At 42.3% G+C, this 24625-nt stretch overlaps 1 protein-coding gene across 1 annotated transcript in view; it reads right to left on the reverse strand.

Annotated features, from left to right (window-relative positions):
* Window positions 1-1026: 1026 nt before the first annotated feature.
* LOC103305357 (V-type proton ATPase subunit S1-like protein) overlaps window positions 1027-24625 on the reverse strand; it is a 29261-nt gene continuing 5662 nt past the window's right edge. The window contains exons 2-7 of the mRNA XM_054714340.1: window positions 23012-23052; window positions 20964-21025; window positions 19280-19515; window positions 9831-9881; window positions 6677-6917; window positions 1027-1354 (exon numbers count right to left, since the gene is read on the reverse strand). Coding sequence (XP_054570315.1) covers window positions 1052-1354; window positions 6677-6917; window positions 9831-9881; window positions 19280-19515; window positions 20964-21025; window positions 23012-23052 — 934 coding nt within the window. The 3' untranslated portion in view covers window positions 1027-1051. The remainder of the gene's footprint in view (window positions 1355-6676; window positions 6918-9830; window positions 9882-19279; window positions 19516-20963; window positions 21026-23011; window positions 23053-24625) is intronic.

A 24625-nucleotide genomic window follows, 5' to 3' on the forward strand; every position in this document is an offset into this window, starting at 1 on the left:
ATCTCATTGGAAGTGGGTTCAGGGGATTTGCCTTGAAGCTGTGTTTGCATAGCAAACACAATGTTCTTACTTAGCTCAGTTGTTTGTTTCAAGTGGCACCTAGGGGAGCTAATGGAGGTCTAAATCAGACAAGTAGGGTGAACCTTCACATCAAAACCAGATAGAAAAGGTAAAAATGCTACCATGATTACTACCCCTACTTCACAGATTGAACTGGGCTTCCTCTGAATTGAAAATAAATGACAAGAAAACCCTTGAGCCCAGCTGGTGTGACTCAGTGGCTGAGAATCGACCTATGAACCAGGAGATCATGGTTTGATTCCTGCTCAGGGCACATGCCCAAGTTGTGTGTGCGCTTGATCCCCAGTAGGGGGCATGCAGGAGGCAGCTGATCAATGATTCTCTCTTATCACTGATGTTTCTCTTTCCCTCTCCCTTCCTCTCTGAAATCAATAAAAATACATATATTTTTTAAAGTTCAGTTTCTTTTTAAAAAAATAAAAAAGAAAGAAAACCCTTGAATAAAGTGTTCTACTATACTGACAGGAGTCCCCCTAAACAGTTCTATGAATGAGAAAAAAAGATTCGTTTTTAAAACAAAATTGTGACATAATTTATGAAAAATGCAAACTATGTTACAAAGTATTTTAAATTCAGATCTTCCAGATAACCTTGGATTTATTATTTCTACACTTATTACATCCAAACTGGCACAGGCAAGAAGGAACAAGTGTTTTCCCTTCTTTATATTGCATTGGTGTGTTTTTTGTGTTTTTTTCATCTCCCTAACTTCAAGGTAGCTTGCCTTCAAGGTAGCTTTGGGGCAATGAACCATCATATTTATCTTTGTGGGATTCCTGGCAATTCCTTTTCATTGCCCCAAGTCTACCTCAGTAGGTGAATGGATACTTACGTATTTTTTACATGTATTTCCTTTTTTAAAAATCAAGCCACTTGGTGAAAACCATGCATCAAAAGTCCAACAACACAGAATACAAACAACTCCTTTCTAACCCCACTGTGGACTTCGTAGGAGAGAATGCCTGAGCTACTACACGTACATTTTGCAGATCTGTTGGGTTCTCAGTTCATAGCTTTCAACTCCCTGGCTCCTCAGCAGCTCCTTCTCTTCCGCTGCATCTCGAGCTTTCAGCTGGGGGAAGTGGGCTGGAGACGTGATGAAATCGTAGTGCCTGTCCAGATGCCGCAGGTAGATGAGCATGTGTAGGGTGTAGGCCAGAACCAGCAGCAGGATCAAGGACATGGCCAGGCCAATCAGAATAGCTGGTGAGAAGGAAGAGGCACAGTCTCGGGCCTTGGCAAACTGTGCCCCATTGATGGTAAAGCCTTGGATCTGTCAGGAGAAAGAGAAGACACCCCAGCTGGTTTGGCTCAATGGATAGAGCATCAGCCTGTGGACTGAAAGTTTCCGGGTTCGATTCTGGTCAAGGGCACAAGCCCGGATTGCGGGCTCGATCCCCAGTAGGGGTCGTGTAGGAGGCAGCTGATCAATGATTCTCTCTCATCATTGATGTTTCTGTCTCTATCTCCCTCCCTTCCTCTCTGAAATCAATAAAAATACATTGAAAAAAAGAAAAGAAAAAGAAAGAGAAGAGCTGAAATGACAAATTTTCTCCTAAGATATATTTCCCAGTCAGGCTGGGGTTCTGTAGCCCTTCATTAGCCAAATTTAAGATACTGTGCCATATTTATGAAATAACTTAAGCCCATGATCTAACAAGTGTGAGTGTGCTTACAGGGCAGTGAAACTGACTTTTAAATCAAGACTGACCCAGAAACTCCTCTAGGATGTATGACTGCCATAAATAAGAAGCTCATGAAATTCAAGGCTCTGAAATAAAACCTTTATTCCAAGGATCTAAAATAAAACTTCTTTTAATCAGACTATTAGACATGTTCTCATTCACCTAAAACCACAACTGCTGTAGTGTCTCTAAAATTCAAACACACTCAAAATTTTATGTTTTAGTATAAATTTCCCAAAGAATTTTAAGACTTAGTTCGTCTACCTTTGATTCTGTTGACAGAAATTAGACAGGAAGACTCTTTTAAGGGAACATGATTCCCAATGATGTAAAACATCCTACCTAATAATAGACAAATATGCAAATTGACCGCACCTTCGCTATGCACAAGCCACGCCCACCAGCCAAGCCACGCCCATCAACCAATCAGGACGAGTATGCAAATTACCCCCAACAAAGATGGCGGCTAATTTGCATATCAAGACAGTGTAGAAAGAAGCCAAGAGCTGCAGAAGGGAGCAAAGCTGTGGAGAAGCAAGCAAGCCGGGGGGAGGAGAAGGGAGGAGCAGAGGCGGGGCCGGGGGCAAAGGAAGGAGAGCAGGCGGGCTGGCAGAAAAGGGAGAAAAGCAGGCAGGCTGACGGAGAAGGCAGGGCAGGGGAGAAGGAAGGAGAGCAGCCGGGCTGGCAGAGAAGGAAGAAAAGCAGGGGGGCTGGCAGAGAAGGCGGGGCGGGGTAGAGTGCAGCAGGAAACCCTATTGCAGAATTTTTCCTGCAACAGGAACGCTAGTAGAAAATAATAAAAGCTAACAGTTATTGAAGGTTTAATGCTGCCTTAACTCAATATTTACAGGAGCTTGTGAGTACATTATTATTCTAGTCCTATTTTATGGATGAGGAAACTGAGGCACAGAAAAGTTAAGTAACTTGCCCAGAGTCACACAGCATTAAGTATAGTAAAGCTATAATTCAAACCGAGGCAGTCTGGCTTCAGAGTCACTACCCTATAACTCCTGGTGTGGTCTGTCTCTTCTCCCTCTCCCTCTTTATTTGTTGTGCCCTACCGACTTGGTACTGTTTCTGGAAGAGCTGTATAGCAGTCCTTCCTTGCATCCTACCCAGAGAATAGAAAGGAAAGCTTTCCCATATGCACAATGAAGTGGTTTAATTAGTTGGAACAAGGAGAGCTCAAATCAACAACTGGCCTTGACATCCAAATACTATCACAATGAAAGAAACAAGGCTGCAGAGTAACTACTCTGAAGGGAGCAATCTTTTGTGGAAGGCAGCCCCACATGTAGCTGGCTTTTCGAATGTAACGCTACACTGTGTCACTTCACTCAGTCACCTAGTTAATTTTAAAGAAGTACGTCAGGAAATTGAATTATCCATGAGTGCTTTACTGAGAATTCATTTTTATGATGTAAGTGGGCACAGTAGCATTTTACAAGCTAAAGTGCTTGTAGCCACTCATCATGCCACAGACCTTAGGGGCCTTGCTCATCCAATTGTCTGTGTTCTAGACTGAATTCAAAACAGCTTCTGAAGGAGAGTTTTGGTCCGGCTTCTGCGACCCTTGGCCTGCCCCCTCTATGAAGAGGTAAAGTGGCCCAGTCTCCAGCTCAGGGCCTGAAGAGTCAAGCTCCTCAATTACAAATGATGGACTCATTGATGCTGCAACTCTAGCCAAAGAGAATGTCCTCACACTGACTGCCATGTCATTCTTAACAAGACTTTGTTGAATCGAAAAGTATCTACAGAGACTGCCTGAAATATATGTTCTCCATCCATTTTCTGGACGGGAGATTGCTGTGTCCACACTAAGGCTGCTGTCCAAAATGTTGGCACCTATTGCACAGCACCAGGGATGGACGTACTCCTCACACACACATTTTCAGTAGTCTCATGGACCCCACGAGCATGTAACTGGATGAGTCTTTCTTACTCTGGCCAAAACTTCAGAGCCAAATGACTGAGCCACCTCCAGCCAGGGTACACAGATGGTCTTGTGGTTTTATGTACCAGCCTCACCAGATCTAACTGATCTTTTCTTCCTTTGGTTTTCTTAACCTTCATGTCTTTCCCTATTTTGCAAAGTTATTTTTATTATAGTATGTGTATGAGTCACCTTAAGTTATTTCTGGAAGAAGGTGGAGGCATAAATCAGTCACTTCTTCCCAGTTGGTGTGGCTCAGTGGTTGAGTATCGACTTATGAACCAGGAGGTCATGGTTCGATTTGATATCCAGTCAGGGCACATGCCCGGGTTGTGGACTCAATCCCCAGTGTGGGCATATAGGAGGCAGCCAATCAATGATTTTCTCTCATCATTAATGTTTCTATCTCTCTCTCAATCTCCCTTCCTCTCTGAAATCAATAAAAATATATTTTTGTAAACATCAGTCACTTCCTCTGTTCTAATTAGATGAAACTGTGTGTGAGTTATTCCTTGATTTCATTATTACTGCCTCATTGCCCTTTCTGCCTGCTTCTCTTTTAAAGGGGCAAGATATATATATTAGAGGCCCGGTGCACGAAATTCATGCACAGGGTGGGGGGTGTATCTCAGCCCAGCCTGCACCCTCTCCAATAATCTGGGACCCCTCGAGGGATGTCCTGACTGCCCGTTTAGGCCGATCTCAGTGCAGGACTGCTGGCTCCCAACTGCTCACCTGCCTCTGCCTGATTGCCCCTAACCACTTCTGCCTGCCAGCCTGATCACCCCCTAACCACTCCCCTGCCAGCCTGATCGACACCTAACTGCTCCCCGGCCGGCCTGATTGCCCCTAAATACCCTCCCCTGCCAGCCTGGTCACGCCTAACTGCCCTCCCCTGCCAGTCTAGTCGCCCCTAACTGTCCTCCCCCCTGCAGGCCTGGTTGCCCCCAACTGCCCTCCCCTGCAGGCCTGGTCCTCCCCAAATGTCCTCCCCTGCAGTCCTGATTCCCCCCAACTGTCCTCCCCTGCAGGCCTGGTCTCCCCCAACTACCCTCCCCTGCAGGCCTGGTTCCCCCCAAACTGCCCTCCCCTGCTAGCCTGGTCCCCCAAAACTGCCCTCCCCTGCAGGCCTGGTCCCCCCCAACTGTCCTCCCATGCAGGCCTGGTCCTGCCCCAACTGCCCTCCCCTGCTAGCCTGGTCCCGCCCAACTGACCTCCCCTGCAGTCCTGGTCCCCACCCAACTGCCCTCCCTTGCTGGCCTGGTCTCCCCCAACTGCCCTCTTCTGCCAGCCTGGTCACCCCCAACTGCCCTCTTCTGCTGGCCTGGTCACCCCTAACTGCCCACAAATGCCCTCCCCTGCAGGCCATCTTGTAGCAACCATCTTGTGTCCACATGGGGGCAGCCATCTTTGACCACATGGGGGCGGCCATCTTGTGTCTTGGAATGATGGTCAATTTGCATATTACTCTTTTATTAGATAGTATATGACCGAATGGTGGAACAACTGGTTGCTATGGCGTGCATTGACGACCAGGGAGCAGACGCTCAATGCAGGAGCTGTCCCTTGGTGGTCAGTGTGCTCCCACAGGGGGAGCACTGCTCAGCCAGAAGCTGGGCTCAAGGCTGGTGAGCTAAGAGGCGGTGGTGGGAGCCTCTCCTGCCTCTCCAGCAGCACTAAGGATGTCCGACTAATGGCTTAGGCCCACTCCCCATGGAGAGCAGGTCTAAGCCATCAGTTGGACATCCCCCGAGGGCTCCCAGACTGTGAGAGGGCTCAGGCTGGGCTGAGGGACAACCGCCCCCCACATCGAGTGCACAAATTTCGTGCACTAGGCCTCTAAAAATATATATATATATATATATAAAAATATAAATATATATATATGTGTATGTATGTATATATATATGTATAAAATAGATTAAATATATGTTTAATATGTATTAAAGTGTCTTTAAGCCAAACAGTCCAGAATTCAAATTCTGTCTCTACCATTTACCAGTTATCTCATTTTGAAAAATGATGTAAATCAGTACTACAGTCACCTCATTGGAAAAATAACTGCAACAGGCTGACACCAGATGCGACTCATAAGTAGTATGGTTAATCCACGCCTGACATGGTCCTGGTGTTGCAACATATATAAGGCCATGAATTCTTTACATCCATAAAGACAGATCTGAAATTGAGAAGGTGAGGTAACTTGCCCAGGTGGCTGAGAAGTAATTGGAAACCAGGACTGTCAGGCTCCAAAATGCAAGCTCCTTACCTATGCCAAATCGCCTCTCATCAACACCACACCTGCCCAAGCGGGGGTGAGGGGGTAAATATATATGTGAAAGATTGGAAAATGCCCATAAAAGGGACAACCCTGCCTGCTATTTCAGTGAGTTGCACGAACAAGTTAAAGCTCTTTTCACAGGTAAACAGGACAAAGAACTTGACAGATGTCTCTGAGCCTGAGATCCTGGTGGTGAAAAGGAACCTCTTATGCCCCCATGCCTTTCCCCAAATACTTTCAAGAGGATCTCTGAGATATTTTTGACTCCCTGGCTGACAGCTCCCTTCCTACGCTAACTGCCAAAGCTGTCACTCACGCTACAGATATACTTCTTATCTGCCCTGATAGGATCACTGCTCCACTCCCTGAAGGAAATAAAATAATTGTCCGATAATTCCTCTCCCTAGAAGGGTTTCTCACTCCAGGAAGTGTCAGTGACTGGGCTTCGGGCCACAGCCTCACTGGGGCTTAGATTGCTGGCATTCCTCCCTGATAATCTGTTAGTGAATGGATAAACCTGAATGTAAAATCAAGAGGGATGGGGAGTATGCAGGGAGAGGAAAGACTATCCTACTCCATTTCACACCTTAGACTTAGAGGATAAAGAAAAAGAAATACTATTTTAAACATATCCACACACAAATACTGAGTTTCTCTGGCACCAAACACACAGGAGCATGTATAATAGTTTATTACCTGGAAATCAATGAAAGTGACCTCCCACAGGCTTGACATATCATTCATGTCACTGGGCAGCAAGAGGGCATCATACCGCTGCTGGCTGCTGACAAGCTGGCAGTGGTAGGAATAACTTGACGGAGCATATATGCCAGTTGCATTAAAAGTTGCTTGGATTGAATTATTAAAAATAATCTCAACTCGGTGCAAACTAAACCAGCTTTGCATGGAAAACTTGTTGTAATTGGTAAGAATGAATCTGAAAATGAATATAAAACAATATTACCCCCAAAGCACTTTCACATTTGCTGACATAGAACATCATCTATAAACAGTGCAATCTCGCCCTCTTTTGACAGATAGAAGAAGTGGCTCAAAGAGAAAGTCTCGCATGGTTATGATCAAGAGCTTCCTGCTGGGTGGGAATGAAAGCAAATTGTAGCAATACAATTCCTACAAAAGGAAAAACACAAAAATCTTGGCTTTTTTCTGTTTTTGGAATTAACACTTGATTTTATTATTGCTAAAAACATTGAGAAAAACTTAAGTGGACATCAATATAGAATTAGCTCAAGAAATAATGATCAAAATTAATAGTAATGAAAAAAATTAATAATAATGGCTCTTTGTGTTGAGCACTCTGTTTTTCACATATATCTTATTTCATCTCCACTACAACACTAAAGATAGATAATACTATTATCCTCATTTCACAGATGAGGAATCTAAGACACAGAGGGGTTAAATATATAACTTGTGCAAGTTCACTCAGAGAGTAAGTATTGAAGCTGGATATTGAATTCAATCTGAAGACAAGAGCCCTAATTCTTAGCTATTGTAGAATTGCATATTCTCCAGCCATAAACACATTATAGTGTACATTTGCCATGATTATTTTTCTCACATAAAAAATACATAGAAAAATACATGATTGCATAGAAAAAAATTCTGAAAAGTCAGAGATCAAAATGTTAATGGTGCTTATAAATTGTGGTTGAATTATGGATGACTTTCATCTTCTTTCTATAGCTCAATATTTTCTGAATTTTCTGTTATCAATGGACATGTATTATTATCTTGTCTTAGCTTGGGCTCCTACAGAAGCAGACCCTGAGATAAGAATATAAATACAAGAAGTATTTTTGGAAGGTGATCCCAAATTAATTTGGTAATTTAGTCATTCAAAACATGTAGAATGGAGAGAAGAGAAATAACAAAAGAATGGAAGGCAGCCAAAAGGACACATTATCAAGCGAGTTTCCTCCGTGGGCAAATGGGCCTAATGACTATAGGGATGTCGGGCTCCAAAGAGGAACACATGCTTGTGAGTTATCACCAGAAGGTGAGGGAGCTGGGATATTTCTACACCTGTCAGTCACTGGCTGAGGGTTTCTGGGGTAGGGATGGGAGGCAGTGAGTCTGATTGGCCAGAGTAAACTTTCAGACAAAGAAAGATTGGCAATTGAAAGTAAAGCTGGTGGGCGATAGTGCTCTCAAATGGAAACACCCAAGGGGAGATGGATGGGGTACTGACAGTGTCTGCCATATATCTTTATCATCAGGAAAAAAGCAGTCAGAAAGCTATTTTTTTTTTGGGGGGGGGTAGTATGATTTGAATAAAATATTCATTTCTATAACAAACAGATACATATATGTGTTCAGCTATGTTGTGAGATTCTACTTTTCTCATAAAGTTCTCTGAAAGGTAGTGGCATGCATTACCTCAATATGGGCAGTGAAACATAGGTGCTCCATTATATGCCGACAAGTGTTCTGAGGAGAGAGCTTTCCAAGGTTGAAGATGGTAAACACTAGGTGAATCAAAGTCACCAAGCACAACAATCTTCCTAAGGAGCTTGTCTTCACAGAACCTACATATACAAATTTAGCCCTGGCTGGGTGGCTCAGCTGACTGGAGCATCGTCTCATACACCAAAAAGGTGTGGGTTCAAATCCCGGTCAGGGTATATACCTAGGTTGCATATGAGAAGCAACTGATGGGTGTTTCTCTCTCACATCGATGTTTCTCTCTCTCCCTTACTCTTTCTCTAAAATCAATAAAAACATATCCTCGGGTGAGAATTATATATATATATACACACAAATTTATACTGTGAATTTCCAAGAGGCACACATGGTGTGCAGTCTTTCTCAACCATGTTTGACCACAGAATGCCTCTTCTGAGGAATCTTACATTTTCACAGACCAGGAGTAGCTCATAGAACACAGCTCCGAGAAGATTGCCCCTAAGAAATTCTGCTGGTTTTGTAAGTAATATTGAAGACACAGCCGCTACCACCACTGAAAGCCTGGTCTTAGAGAAAGGGAAACATTATCCTGTATAATAAAAGGGTAATATGCAAATTCACCCTAACGGCAGAATGACCAGAATAACCATGGACCAGTCACTATGAGGCGCACTGACCACCTCTTGGTCCCTTTCCCCGGCCGTCAGGCACCGATCACCCCATGGGGAATGGGGAACTGGAGGTGGGTGGCGACGGGGGGTGGGGCCGGCTGCTGGCAGCTGGGGAAGATGGCCCTGATCACAGGCCAGGCCTAGGGACCATAACCATGCACAAATTTCATGCACCGAGCCTCTAGTATTTTTATAAGAAAAAAATGCAATACCTTAAAATTGCTGCCCTCTCCCCTTCCTTAGAACAGTTCCCAACTGCTTAGATAAATCACTTTTGGCAGATATATCCTTCCATACATAAACATAGAAAAACGTAGGCCTGTGCCGACTGTCCACTGGGGGATTCAGCTAACAGACACTTTTTCATTATCATTAAATAATGTGTGATTCACTGTAAAGAACCATATAGAAAGTAACTTCAAACCAGAGCCTTAGCCCTTGGAGTTTTAAATATATTTTATTCTTTGCCCAGGTGAAAATGGTTACACATTCTCACATTCATATGTTCATGTGTTCTTTAGGTCCCTAAATGAGAAAACTACAGATGCTTTAAAAACTAAAGAAAGCATGACTATAAGATCCCATCACAGAACACCACTGGCTTTTCAGGATAATTAGGTAGCTGTGACATTTCACATGTCACTGCTTAGCACAGAGCAGGCCCTTGGTACTTACATGTTGAATGAATAAATTATATGGAGCTAATCTGACGTGCTGAACTTATAGAACTCCAAAGTGGTATCCATACCTACCTTATCTCAAGACCTTTGGAATTTTCAGCATTGTCAAATTTCAGAGACAACCTAAGAAAACAGAAACAATATAATACTTCACATATACTAAAAAAATCACCTCAAAATAAATCATAGACCTAAATGTAACAACTAAAACTAAAAAAACTTGTAGAAAAAACATAGAAAAACATTTTTGCAATATTGGACAGACAATGGTTTCTTGAAAAAACACAAAAGTATGAACCATAAAAAAATCAATAATTGTGGTTTATTACATTCAAAAACTTTGCAGTTCAAAAGACATCATTAGAAAAAAAAAAAAAAAGCAAGCCAGAGAATGGGGGAAAATATTCACAACACATACGCATAAAGAATTTGTATCCGGAATACAATAAATAACATTAACAACTCAATAATAATAAGACAATCTGTGTACTAAAAAAGGGGCTCTATGGGAAGTAACCTCACAGGGTAATCTGATCATAAATTCCTAACTGGGCAGGTCAAGGTGGGTAGTCATGCCCTGGGCATATAACTTGTTAGTAAAAGGTTTATCTTTGCCTTAAGTAAGCCCTGTCCATTTTTTCTGTGCATTTAGGTTAATACAACTTTGAAATAAGTGTAACCATCCTCAAGAGAACACATAGTCTTATTAAATACTAGAGGCCCAGTGCACAAACTTCATGCATGGGGGGTGGGGAGGGTGTCCCTCAGCCCAGCCTGCACCCTCTCCAATCTGGAACCCCTAAGGGGATGTCCGACTGCTGGTTTAGGCCCCATCCCTGAATGGGGCCTAAACCGGCAGTCGGATATCCCTCTCACAACCTGGGACTGCTGGCTCCTAACCACTCACCTGCCTGTCTGCCTGATTACCCCTAACCGCTTCTGCCTGCCAGCCTGATCACCCCTTAACCACTCTCCTGGCGGCATAACTGACGCCTAACTGCTCCCCAGCCATCCCAATCCCCTCCAACTGCCCTCCCTGCCAGCCAGATTGCCTCTAACTGCCCTCTCCTGCCAGCTTGGTCGCTCCTAACTGCCCTCCCCTGCATGCCTGGTCACCCTGAACTGCCTTCCCCTGCTGACCTGGTCGCCCCTAACTGCCCTCCCCTGCAGGCCTGGTCACCCCCAACTGCCCTCCCCTGCTGGCCTGGTTGCCCCTAACTGCCCTCCCCTGCCAGCCTGATGGCCCCCAACTGCCCTCCCCTGCAGGCCTGGTCCCCCCCAACTGCCCTCCGCTGCTGTCCTGATTGCCCACAACTGCCCTCCCCCGCTGGTCATCTTGTGTCAACCATCTTATGACAACATGGGGGTGGCCATCTTGTGATGGCACGAGGGCAAGATCCCACCTAGGCTTTTATTAGAAATAGACTAGAGGCCTGGTGCAAGAAATTTGTGCACAGGTGCTGTCCCTAGGCCTGGCCGGTGATCAAAGCACAAGCATCTGATGTGGAAGGGCAGGTCCCAGCTGACCTCTGGGCCCTGGGCAGCACCTGGGACCCCGGACCCCTGCACACCCCCCTCCGCCTGAGTCACAGCGCCCAAGTCCCCATGCAGAGATGCAGTGAGCGTGGCCAGACGTGAGCCGGGGCGCAACATGGGCCTCTATGTTGCCCAGAGGTGCCACACAGAAGCCGGGTGGGCAGCGCACTCTCTCCTGGCCAGCCTTGCAGACCTGCTCCTGTGCAAACCCATGGGGAGCATGACTGGCCCCTGTGGTCCAGGCTGCTACAGCCTGGCTCACCCAGAAGAGGCCACACAGATGTGGGGTGGGCTCCTCATGGCGCCCAGCACCTGAGCGCGGGGGCTTCCCCAGCATGTGAGCCCTGGTGTCCCAGGGAAGGGTAGCAGGGGGAGTGAGAGCAAGCTCGGCAGACACCCCACATTCACAGCACACCTCTGCCCCCGTCACCCCCGCCTCCAGGTAGCTGGAGAGAGGTCACAGCACGTCACCAACACCCACCATGTTCCATGCTGCCCCCTGGTGGTCAATGCATGTCATAGCAAGCAAGTGGTCAAACTCCCGGTCTCCTGGTCGAACAACCACCAGAGGAGACAATTTGCATATTAGGCTTTTATTATATAGGATTCTGTAATTTAATCACCACTTTGCTTTTTCTCCCCACCTCCTTGGAACTTTTCTTACTTTCCCTCAATTTTAAATGCTTCAAAGAAGCTGTAAAACTGTTATTCTGTAGAGCATTTGAGATCTTGTTCCCCGCCTTATGTCATCAATTTGGCTCAAGTAAACTGTCATCAAAATTCTTTACAGGTTTGGACATTTGTTACATCGACAAAACCTAACTTAAAAATAGTCAAAAGACAGGCACTTCACAAAGGAAGATATACAAATGACAGTAAGTACATGAAAGGATGCTAAGCATCATTAGTCATCAGGAAAATATAAAATAACCCCACTATAAGATACCATGGTGCAGTAATAAGAATGACTCAAACTTTTTAAAAATATCTACTCTTCAGGGGTTTTTTGTTTGTTTGTTTTCTACTCTTCAGTTTTTAATATCTATATTTATTCACATTTTCCTGAAAGTTAACTTGAGATTTCCTAGAGCAGAGACAAATTCTTACTTACTCATAGCAATAACCACATTGGTTCCCTTTTAACCCAGTTCTTCCCCCTGACCACATGCTGAGGCCCAAATGTCACCCTGCACATGTTGAGACTGGTAATGCAGGTGAGGAATACCAGAATTACTGAGACAGGCTAGTAAGCCAGGACAAGCAGAATAGGGAAACTGAGACAGACAGTTAAACAGCCGATCAGTTTACAGTCATCTAGTAAATAACCAAATCCTATCTTCCCTAAACAAGGACACTTAAGAGTAAATGGTTTGCACTTCTCCCCAACCAGAGGATAAATAGTTTAAATCATCCTACTCAGGGAGATAAATAACAACAATCCAATTAGTGCCATTAGTGCCAAGCACACCTAAGGACCGATGAAGTCAGGGGAGTAAATCCCATTCTGGTGCATCAGCATAAAGCTGATGAATATTCTATTGAGATCCTCCCCTAAGACCTCCCCAAAACTCTCAGGCTTTAAAACCCTCAAGATGAAGGACCCAGCATACTCTCCCTCCCAGGATCATGCCCAAGCTTTCTTACCTCTCAGGCATGCATCTCCTAAATTCTAACCGTCTTGCAACCAGGGGAGCACTGGGCAGCTGCCACTCATCCCAGGCTAACCCCCTGAACCTGTCTCCAAGGCCCCCTTTACTCTGACTTCTCAGTGAGCCAAAGCAGCCCTGCCTGTTGCTACTTCTATCCTAAGACCTCCCTTGTTTCACTGTCCCAGCTTTATAGAATGTACTCTCAAAATCACCTGGACTCATATTGTGAAACCTTTCCTGCACAAAATCAAGAACCCCCACATTACTGGCCAGCCCGCGGCAAACATGCTCTGGGCCTGGTTCCTGTCCCATGACATTATGAATCTTGGAGTTTACATAGAAGAGAGGCAGCAGTCCCTCAGCACCTCCGAAGAGAGGAGAGAAACATTTGCTTCCTTAGTGCCAAAAATTTTCTTTGGGGAGAAGGGAAGAATCCTGGGTATCTACCACAGAATGTAAGCAGATGAGTTTCATTAGTCTTTGGATGGGAGCAAATAGTTCACCACAAAAAAGACAAATGGGCCCTGACCAGTTTGGCTCAGTGGATAGAACGTTGGCCTTCAGACTGAAGGGTCCCAGGTTCAGTTCTGGTCAAAGGCCATGTACCTTGGTTGCAGGCTGGATCCCCAGTAGGGGGCGTGCAAAAGGCAGCTGATCGATGTTTCTCTTTCATCGGTTTCTAACTCTCTATTCCTCTCCCCTCCTCTCTGTAAAATCAATAAAATATATTTTAGGGGGAAAAAAGACAAATGCTGCCCTGGTCAGTGTGGCTCAGCAGGTTGTGTGTCCATCATCCATGCAAAGACAGGCTGCCATTTGATTCCTGGTCAGGGCGCATGCCTGGGTTGTGGGCTTGATCCCTGGTAGGGAGCGTGCAAGAGGCAGCCAATCAATGTTTCGCTCTCACAGCCATGTTTCTCTCTCTCCACCCTTTCCTTTCTCTCTAAAAAAAAAAAAAAAAAAAAATCAATTTAAAAAAGGGACAAATGGCTGCAGGTCCAAAACCATGGAATGTAAATATATGTCTCCAAGGGGAAGATCAGAAGCCTCTCTAGGTTTCCAAGCCCTGGAATGTCTCCACAGCCCTGAGTTTATTATTACTTGACCTGTAAACACATTCCTCTAAGGAGGAAAATCTCTTACTAGCCCGAGGCTTATCTTTTAACCCAAGTCCCAGTAAAAGGTGTTCAGAAATTACTAGCCATGCAGAAACAAAAATATTTTCTCTACAATTCCATACTGACCATACCAAGTGTTGGTGAGGATGTGAAGTAACTGGAACTCTCATACAATGATGGTGGAAAGGAAACTGGTACAACCACTTTAAAAAACAGTTTGGCAGTTACTTTAAAAACTAAACAGCATGTAACATTATATTTAAAATAGTTTTTCTTGAAATATTAATGTTTATTGCATGGAGAAATAAATAAAATTTGATTTACACTAAAAAAAGAAAAACTAAACATATACCTACTGTGTGTTCCAGCTATTCTACTCCGAGGAGAAAAAAACAAATTTCCATCATGAGGTGGAGGGATAAAAAAGTTGTGGTATATGCATATGACGTACATACTACTCAGCAATAAAAAGGAACATACCTTTGATACATGCACCACATAGAAGAATATCAAAATCCTTAGCTAAAGGGAAAGAATGTATACTATATGATTGTATTTACATAAAATTCTAGAAAGCACAAACTAGTCTGTAATGACAGAAAGTAGATCAGTGGTTACCTAGAGAGGTGGGAGGGCAGGAGTGATGGTTACAAAGAAGCACAAGGAAACTTCTAATGGTGATGTGGACATTTGCTGTCTTGATTGTGGTGACGGTTTCATAGGTATACACATATGTCAGAACTGATCAAATTGTACACTTCAAATAAGTGCTATTTAGTGTATTTCATTTATATTTCAATAGGTTAAAATATGAATGATAAAAAGCTAAATAATTGAAAGTGAAAAATATAAAAAATTTAAATGCACAAAGGATTCCAATGCTATATGACATTATAATGTATAGAAGTTGTAACATCTCAATATACATTTTAAAACCGTAAAAACAATAAAATGCCCAATTAGAAGCTTAAAAATACTACACATGTATAATCTCATTAATTTGGTTCTACTTATCAAGATATAAAAATGTCAGTGATTGAGCAAAGTTATTTTAATACTGTTATGGAAAGGGGGAGAGGGGTATTTAAGAATAAACTTTATAAATAAGATTGCTAAGAGAAATATTTTACTTACCTAAAATCATAAGCTTAGCCACCTTAGATACACTCATTTACAAATACTTTACAGGCTAATTTACTCAGTAAAGCAAGTTTTCAGCAATATTTTTAATAATCTATTACAAATTAATGAAAATATTTTAAAGAACTAAAATGCATTCCTTGAGTAGTACTTTGTAAATTTGACTGGTCACTTATTCCAACAGAAATTTCTCTAATTCTTCCAAGGAATCAGAATAGCTTAGTTGCCCATGAACTGGCTCTACAGCTAACAAACTAAACCTTAAAGCAAAGCCATGCTGAGATGCCCTAATCTCTGTCCTCCTCTCCTGAGGGAGAAGCTCAACAGCCCCCATGCTTCTGACACTCGAGTTTTCTCCAGCAGTCCTGGTTTTAGTGAAAGCTGTTAATACACTCCGCTGCAGAGTAAAGAACATGAGGCCTGCTAGTGTAGCTCAGTGGTTGAGCATCCACCCATGAAACACGAGGTCACGGTTGGATTCTTGGTCAGGGCACTTGCACAATCCCCAGTATGGGGCATGCAGGAGGCAGCAGATTGATGATTCTCATCATTTATGTTTCCATCTCTCCCTCTCCCTTCTCCTCTCAGAAAGTCAATTTTTAAAGAAGAACATGAGACCTGATTTCAACAAAGCAAATTCAACGACCATTCGGTGAGCAACCATTAAGTGCCAGGCACTGCACGGCAAACGATACACAAAGGAGAAATGCAATCTAGTGAGTCACTCAAAAAGGAGCTTATTTTACTCTTTCAAACTCCCTACCCTCCCATGTTTAAAATGGATTCTGAATTCTTCAGACTATAATTGCCTAATTCAAAATATAGACAGATACTAGGATTATGTTCTATTTGTAGGGCTTTGACTATTTAGTAAGACTTCCATTGGAAATCTGTCTGCCAACAATTTGCCTTTCCCTGAACATTGTGTTTTCAAGCACTAAAACATGTTCATCTTATTTAAATCTGTGCTTTTGACCTAACATGGTTATGTCTTTGCTTAAGTTTTTTCTTTCAGCAACTCCCTTTCTGGTTCTTGAGGACATGAGTTTTTAGCCAGCACCCCATGCTCAGGAATTAGGGACACTCAGTCTCAGCAGCTGGTCCTCAACCACCTCACATCCTGAGAAGCCTCCCTCATCCCCGTGGAGGAAGCAGATGCTGCACACTCAGTTCTTGCCCTGAGTATAATTCTAAAGCGATGACCAAGAAGAAAAGTCAGGTCCCACCCAAACATTAATGTGTGCATTGTGAAACCCAAAACTTCTTTGGTCCTCTCCGCCAGGTAACTGGACACTATTTTACACTAGTTACCACTAGTATGTTAGGAAGGTCTTCTAACATACTAGAGGCCCAGTGCACGAATTCATGCACCAGTGGGATCCCTTGGCCTGGCTTGCAGGATCGGCCAAAACCGGCTCTCCAACATCCCCTGAGGGGTCCTGGATTGTGAGAGGGTGCAAGCCAGGCCAAGGGACCCCACTGGTGCACAATCGGGGCCAGGGAGGGACGCAGGAGGTTGGCCAGACAGGGAGAGCTCCAGGGCGTGTCGGGCCAGTCTTGCTCAGTCCTGATCGGCTGGACTCCAGCAGCAAGCTAACCTACCGGTCAGAGCGTCTACTTCCTGGTCGTCAGTGCACGTCATAGGGAGTGGTTGATCTGCCTTAGCATATCATTAGCCTATTACATTTGATTGGTTGAATGGACGACCAGACGACCAGACACTCAGCATAGTAGGCTTTTATTATATAAGATAAGATACTTTGAGTAACACTTGACAAGTTTTCAAAGTTCTTATGCATATATTTCCTTATTTGATTTTCGCTACCTTAAGAAGTAGGGCCAAGAACGAGGAGGTTAAATGTCATCATTAAAGATGTTTTAGATCCCAGCCCTATTACCATATAAGTTGTATAAACTTAACAAGTTTTCTAAGCTCTACATGCCTTGACTTTCTCATCTGGAGCATGGACAATAATAGTACCTATTACTCGGGAACTTATTGGCAATAGTACTGTGAGGAATATCAAACATCAAGCTTGTAAAGTCCTTGTACGACACCTGGACCAAGGTAAGTGCTCTGGCTGTTAGTTAATAGATGATTTCACCTCCATCTCACAGATGATGATTCTATTGTGGCTCCAGTTTTGTAAAGTCACCGAGCTCACTGGCAGAACTTGGGTTAGAAGCCAAGTTTTCATTTTTTCTGTGGGATACCAGTGATCATTGCGGTTTCTAAAGCCCAGAAAAATCCTATGGTGCTCTGTTCTTCCCCACAAATAGCCTCAGGTAAGAATAAATGGAATCAAGGAGGGTCAGTCAGACATGGACAGGCAAGACGATCCCCAAGCAATCAGCCTCTCTCTGAGCAGCTGACTGTCAATAACGAGCCGTGTAGGCAACTGACTAGTGCCGGAGGAAAGAGTCCTAAACTCTTCAGCAGTGCTGGAGTCTCTGATAGTCAGCTGTAACAGAATAAACAAATCTGGGAGGACCCTGGATGCTTACAATTCCATAGTTCCCTAACAAGAGAGTTATTCTGAGTAACAAGGTACTTACTAAGATTTGCAATATAACTTGTAAGTTTATATGAATATAAGCCATTTTACCCAACATCAAGAATTTTTGAAGTTCAGGAATAAAAAAGTGTTTCAGCCAAAGTATATAAATAAATATAAAAAGACTACACATACACACACACACACACACACACACACACACACACAGAGTATGTTATGGTTTATATAAAGCTTTCTACTCATCTAAACCAGACCAGGACAGAATCTTCCAAAGTCCTCCATTATACCAGTAAATATTGAAAGCAAGGAGATTTACAGGAAATAAGTGGGACATGCCAGACTTGCTCCCCCTGGACCAAAACAAATACAAGCAAAAAATTTTGCTTGGACAACTGAAAAGCAGAGAAAGGCATTGGCAATTGATTTCCTCCTCTAAAGGGGTATTTGTTTAATCTGCTTATGTCAAATCAAATGTAATTATTCTAATCACTTTGAAATGTCCTAAAGGATTATGTGTTCTCAATTTTTTGACCCAGCAATTCCTCTCCTGGGTATATACTCAAAAACCTCAAAATCATGTATTCTCAAAGATATATGCACCCCTATGTTCATTGCATCATTATTCACGGTCGCCAAGAAATGGAAACAACCCTGAGATAGAGGGCTGGGTAAAGAAGATGTGGTACATATACATAATGGAATACTATTCAGCCATAAGAAAGGATGAAATAGCGCCATTTGCAATAACATGGATGGATCTTGAGAACATTATGCTAAGTGAAATAAGTCAGTCAGAAAAAGGTAAGAACGATATTATTTTACTCATATGTGAGATATAAAACTGAAACTCATGAACACAAACAACGTGATGGTTGCCAGAGGGAAAGGTGTGGGGGGAGGGGGGCGGAGAAGATTTGACTTTGGGTGGTGAGCACATGTGAAATATAAAGATCTTGTAACATAGAAACCCACACCTGAAACCTATATGTTCATGTTGACCAATGTCACCCCAATAAATTTCATTAAAAAAACAATTAGCTGACATTTGGCCATTTAAAGGTACCCTAGCATATTTGGAAACAGACCATGTTCCGCAACCTCAGAACACTCCCTAGAATCAAATACCTGCCCTAAGCAGGATCAGTCTTCTCCATTCACCCACTGGAATTATTCTGCCCTGTGATATGAAATTTCCTCCCTGATGAGACCAACGTAGTTTGACATCTCACATTTGGAGCTGATAGCATGCCTGGAATCCTTTTCTCTTTTTCAGAATGCATTTGACAACCTTCATTTTCAGAGCCCTGATTTCCCACAAGGTACTGTAATAATCAGCTAAAGGATGCAGAAAAAAAGTGCTGAAACAAAAAAATAACACATTTTTAAAAATTAATTTCTGACTTGGTCTTCATTGTAGATTATTAAAAATTTCCTAATGGATGTGTGTCAGGTCATGTACAAAGGAACCTACTTCTTTGTTTTGAAATGACAGAAAACTGGACGGTCCAGTTAATAAACTACAATCACCCAAAAGGCGTCATCTGATGAAGTGGTCAACTTACTTGGCACTTTCTTCACTGCAATTTGAGTTGGTAGCATCCACTGTTGCCTTCTGGCCAAAAGCTTCCTCTGTAAGGTCCAGCCAGGTCTGGTTCTTAAATTTAATTGTTATTCTTTTGGCCCAAAAGAGAATGCAGGGGGTTCCATCCATGGAGACATTAACTGGGCTGTCATGGCTGAATGCATTCCAAAGTTCTTTTACTAAATGCCCTTGTCTGCTCAGATTGTAGTTCAGGGCCTAATTAACCAAATAAACAAAATAAGAGATAAAATGCTTTCTGGAAGCAAAAGGGCTAATTCACAAACTATTGAAACTGATCTCTCTATCCAGAATTCATATTATTGTGGGGCAAAGGAGATAAGTGGACTAGATCATAACAAGCCTTACTTGAAAGGTACATGAACCCATTTCCACAAAGCACCAAAAATGGAAAAGACTAAACTAAAAAACAAACAAACAAAAACCCAACTTTTCCAATAACATTATTTATACAGACTTTAAAAAGTCACTTGCTGGGGTAGAAAGCAGGGATGCAGATTTTTAGGGCCATGAAACTATTCTGTATAATACTGTAATGGTGAATAGATAACATTATATATTTGTTCAAACTCATAGAATGTACAACACAAAGAATAAATCCTAATGTATACTACAGACTTAAATGAATAATAATTAATCAATATTGGCTCATCAATTTTAACAAATGTACCAGACTAATGAAAGATGTTAAATATAGGAAAAAAATTGGAGGAGGGAGGAACCTTCTATACTTTTTGTTCACTTTTTTCTGTAAACCTAAGTCTATTAATTTAAAAACTTTATCATGTCATGATAATTGCAGTAATCTCATCAGAAAATAATATCATAAGAACCCAAATAATGCAGGACTTTAACTAAAGAAATTAATGTTAAAGAAAACAAGAGGTTTTTAGAAATCAAGCATAATTCTCCAGACCATTATGACCAACAGAACAATCTCCAATACTGGATGTGTTCTATATCTATACTGTCCAAAGGATGGTATGGCATAATGCCCTGGAAATATAGCCAATGCAACTAAGGAGTTTAACCTCTAATTTTACTTAGCATTATTTCTCTGGAATTTAAATTAAAATGCCACATGTGGCTAGTGGCTACTGTCTTGGACAGTGCCAGCTCCAGATTACTTAATATACATAAACTAGCAAACTAGTATTCTAACATTGTTTTAATTCTTATGAAACCTTTGCTGATTTCCAGGAAGCCTAAGCCAAAGCACTTCCATACCTGACTCTGGAGGTCACAAAGACAGGGATATATCTGAAAGAAGATCCACTTATCTAGATAACTACTCCATACCAATTAATCCAGTGTTAAGTACAAAGAGAAATTTAACAGGCAGCAGCAATCCAAGCTTGCCTGTATCCAAAGATAAAATGGTCCTATAGTGATTCTCTCTGGAAAGCAACAAAAGTAAAACTAACTAAAAAATAAATAAATAAATAAAACTAACTATTGTAATGAAATATATAAGTGAAACTTTAGTTTTTCTCAACTATAAGATTACCATAATACATTTCCTCACCCAAAGCTCAAGCAGAATGTTATTTCTTAATAGAATTACTTATATTTTCACAGTGGCTCTGACCTGATTGAAATGTTTAAAATTTTTAAAGACATAATTTAGTTTCCTAACATATCCATACCTGTGGGACTGGTGTTGTTGTGAAATTCTGGATTGGTTTAATATCTTCATTATTTTGTTGATCTGTCAAATAAATGAGAGGAGTACAAAGGCTGAATGTCATTGATTGATTCATGTAACTCAGTTGAGGGGACAGAAGGAAGCTAGGTAGAAAGGGGTGGGACCACGGAAAAGGAAATAGACTAAGGCACCCCAACTGGGCGGGGAAGGAAGGGCACTCCGATGGCATGAACTTGCAAATGTATGGATGTTGTTAAGACAGCAGCATATAGATAACCAATCACAAGGCAGAAAGGCATATGTGGGAACCATGCCAGGTCCCCGGATAGTCAAGGCCAGTGGGAGCACAAAGGCCTTGTTATCAATATATTAGAATGACCAAGGGCCACTCTGAGCATGAGTATAATTGGAATGTCCAAGGACTCTGAGCCTGGGAATTCTGATCAGACCAAGATACCAGGAGCGGGTGCAAGGATACATGGTACACTGTGTCCTTCTGTAGCCAATATGATTGATGTCACTGTTGGCACGAAGCCTTCTTTGTCTAAATAGTATAAAAGTAGGTTACTGCCCTAGCTGGTTTGGCTTAGTGGATAGAGCATCAGCCTGCAGACTGAAGAGTCCCAGGTTCGATTCTGGTCAAGGGCACATGCCCGAGTTGAGGGCTTGATCCCCAGTAGGGGGCGTGCAGGAGGCAGCCGGTCAATGATTCTCTCTCATCATTGATGTTTCTATCTCTCCCTCTCTGAAATCAATAAAGATATATATTTTTAAAATAAATAAATAAAAGTAGGTTACTGACCAGCTAGTTGGCTAGAGTAGGCTAGAGTCGGCTAAGGATGGAGTGAGAAGAAGTCTACTAAAGAGAGCAGCTGGGCAGGAGAGACAGGAGAAGCTGCTGAGTCAGAGAGGTCAGGTACCACTACGATGTGAGACGGTAAGTCTAGGAGGCAGCATGTGGCTGCACAGATAATAGCTATGGGTACAGAGACTAATGCTACTTTATGGGGTGGATATGCATTTACCAGCCTGTGTCCGGCTGCCTGCCTGTATGGACTTTGCTGTGAAAACTGTTCTTGTATGATGGTTATATGGCCACTGGCTTCAGCAATGAAGACTCATTCTTATACACCCACAACTTCTCATGGCTTCTCTGTCTAAGACCCAGCATCCTAGGAGGTCCAGCCCCAGGCAGAGGGGCTCGGACCCAACACCTGTTACTAGTAAGCAGAGGATAAAGGAGGAACTTAAGGACTAAGTTCCCAACAGTTAGTACAGTTGGCAGGGTTCAAGCAGGAACCAGCCCTGACATAATCAAATAAATTTTTTTAAAAAAATACATAAACTCACAGCACTCAGAACTCAGAGCACCAGAGCTCATGCAGGGCTCCTCCTACGTGCTCTGACAGCATATAAACCAATCCAAAGGATATTGCTAAGGCAGAATTCTTTGAAAAGACCAATTAGGAGCTAGCAAGACTACCCACCCCCTAAATTAAAAGCTGCACATTTCCTCTTGTTCTCTCTCTTCTCCCTGGTACTCAATGGGTTCCTGATGTTCGTTCCTGTGGCCGGAGAGCACATCCCTGCATCCACTTGGTTTATGGCCATGTGGGCCTCCACACATGGGCTATTAGACTTTAATTCGCTTGGATACTAAATTACTCCCCATTGTAACTTGGAAAGGAAGTTCGGGACACTGGGCTGTTCTTGGAACCCCAGCTACACCTTTTCCAGCACTGGCTTCTCCTAATAAACGTTGGTTCCATTAATCATTTTTGTTCATGATTTTATTATTCAACTTTGAGAGACATGATCCCGGGAAGACCTTCGGCTCCAGTTCGGGTATCACAGTGATATTAATATGCTAAGCACTGTGAAATATACCAGGCTTGAGCCTCTTTTGACTCATAATTTAGAATACACAAGTTTAAGAGATTTTTCACATGAGAGACTCCTCGTGTAAGCACCAGTGTTCAGGGAAGGCCATCACAGACAAAACCCTTCCGAAACCCCCCAAGGAATCGTAAGGGCAACTGTAGGTCTTACCACTCTTTATAACCACTTCTTTATTTGAAGATGTTCGAGAGCTGAAACAAGAAAAATATGAAATTAAAGATGCTGAACAAATATTTACATTTCAGATTTTATGTTGTTTTAAGGAGGATATTTCATTTATTAATTTTCAGAGTAAAAGAGCAAAACCATCTACTTTCTAACAATAAATTTATAGTTTAAAAAGTAATATATGTTCTTCAAAGAAATAAAATATTTTACAGTGAAATTTTATGCTACATGTATGAACATATTAAACTGAAAATATTAAACCCTTCTTATTAAAAAGACTCAATTGCCAAAAAAGGTATTTCTGAAAATTATGAGAAAAATTATAAAATATATCCTCTCAGTGTTTCACTCTAAACACATACACACCACAATCAAATTTCCTTTTTATAAAATTTAAAAACAGATTTTTAAAAACATTTGTTTTGGAAAATGCATTTTTTTTCACTTAAAAATATATCACAAATATTTTCCATGTTATAACATATTTTTTCACATAATTTTGAATTCCAATTGTGTCAATCTCCAATTGTGTCATGAATGTCATACTTTTTTACATTTTATTGTATATTTTAAGTTTTTCATAAGTTGTATCTGTAGTGTATGAGAATGCAAATCAAACTCTATATTTAGAGGTTCCTGTTTGACACCTATATGTATGTATGCTATTATATAAACTCATAATATGTTTACAATTAGAGAAATACGTATATTACATATCATGATTTATATGCAAAACATAATTAAGCTAAATAGTTATTAAATCTATATCATAGAAAAGTGCTTTAGAATTAATTATATGGAACCAATTACAAATTAAATGCACCATTCACTTTGCAACTCAATCTATATTATCTAATAAGAATTTATGAAGATGACAAATTGGTAACCATGATGTCACTATTAATAAATTCATGCATGCATGAAATTATTGTTTCACTTTACCAATTTTACTGAGACATACTTTGAGTATAGTAAAATGCATCCATTCAATGTGTACAATTCGATGCATTTGGGCATATGCATATACTCATTACACCTGCCACAATAAAGAGACATCCCAAGTTTCCCCATGCACTTTAGCGATGGAGAGATGTTCCTTTCACCTTCAGCCACAGGCAACTATAGACTTGCTTTCTGTCACTTTAGATTAGTTTGCATTTTCTAGTATCCTATCTAATAAAACGGTAATATGTAAATTGACCATCACTCCAACACACAAGATGGCCACCCCCATGTGGACACAAGATGGCCAGCAGGGGAGGGCAGTTGAGGGGAAATCAGGCCTGCAAGGGATGGCAGTTAGGGGTGACCGGGCCAGCAGAGAAGGGCAGTTGGGGGCAATCAGGCTTGCAGGGGAGGGCAGTTAGGGGTGACTGGGCCGGCAGAGGAGGGAAGTTGGGGGGGCCAGGCCAGCAGGGGAGAGCAGTTGTGGGCGACCAGGCCTACAGGGGAGGGCAGTTGGGAGCGACCAGGCCTGCAGGGGAGGACAGTTAGGGGTGACCAGGCCAGCAGGGGAGGGTAGTTGGGGGCAATCGGGCTGTCAGGGGAGCAGTTAGGTGTCGATCAGGCTGGCAGGGGAGTGGTTAGGGGGTGATC

The sequence above is a fragment of the Eptesicus fuscus genome, chromosome 4 (assembly GCF_027574615.1).
Source record: "Eptesicus fuscus isolate TK198812 chromosome 4, DD_ASM_mEF_20220401, whole genome shotgun sequence".
Taxonomy (NCBI): Eukaryota; Metazoa; Chordata; class Mammalia; order Chiroptera; family Vespertilionidae; genus Eptesicus; species Eptesicus fuscus.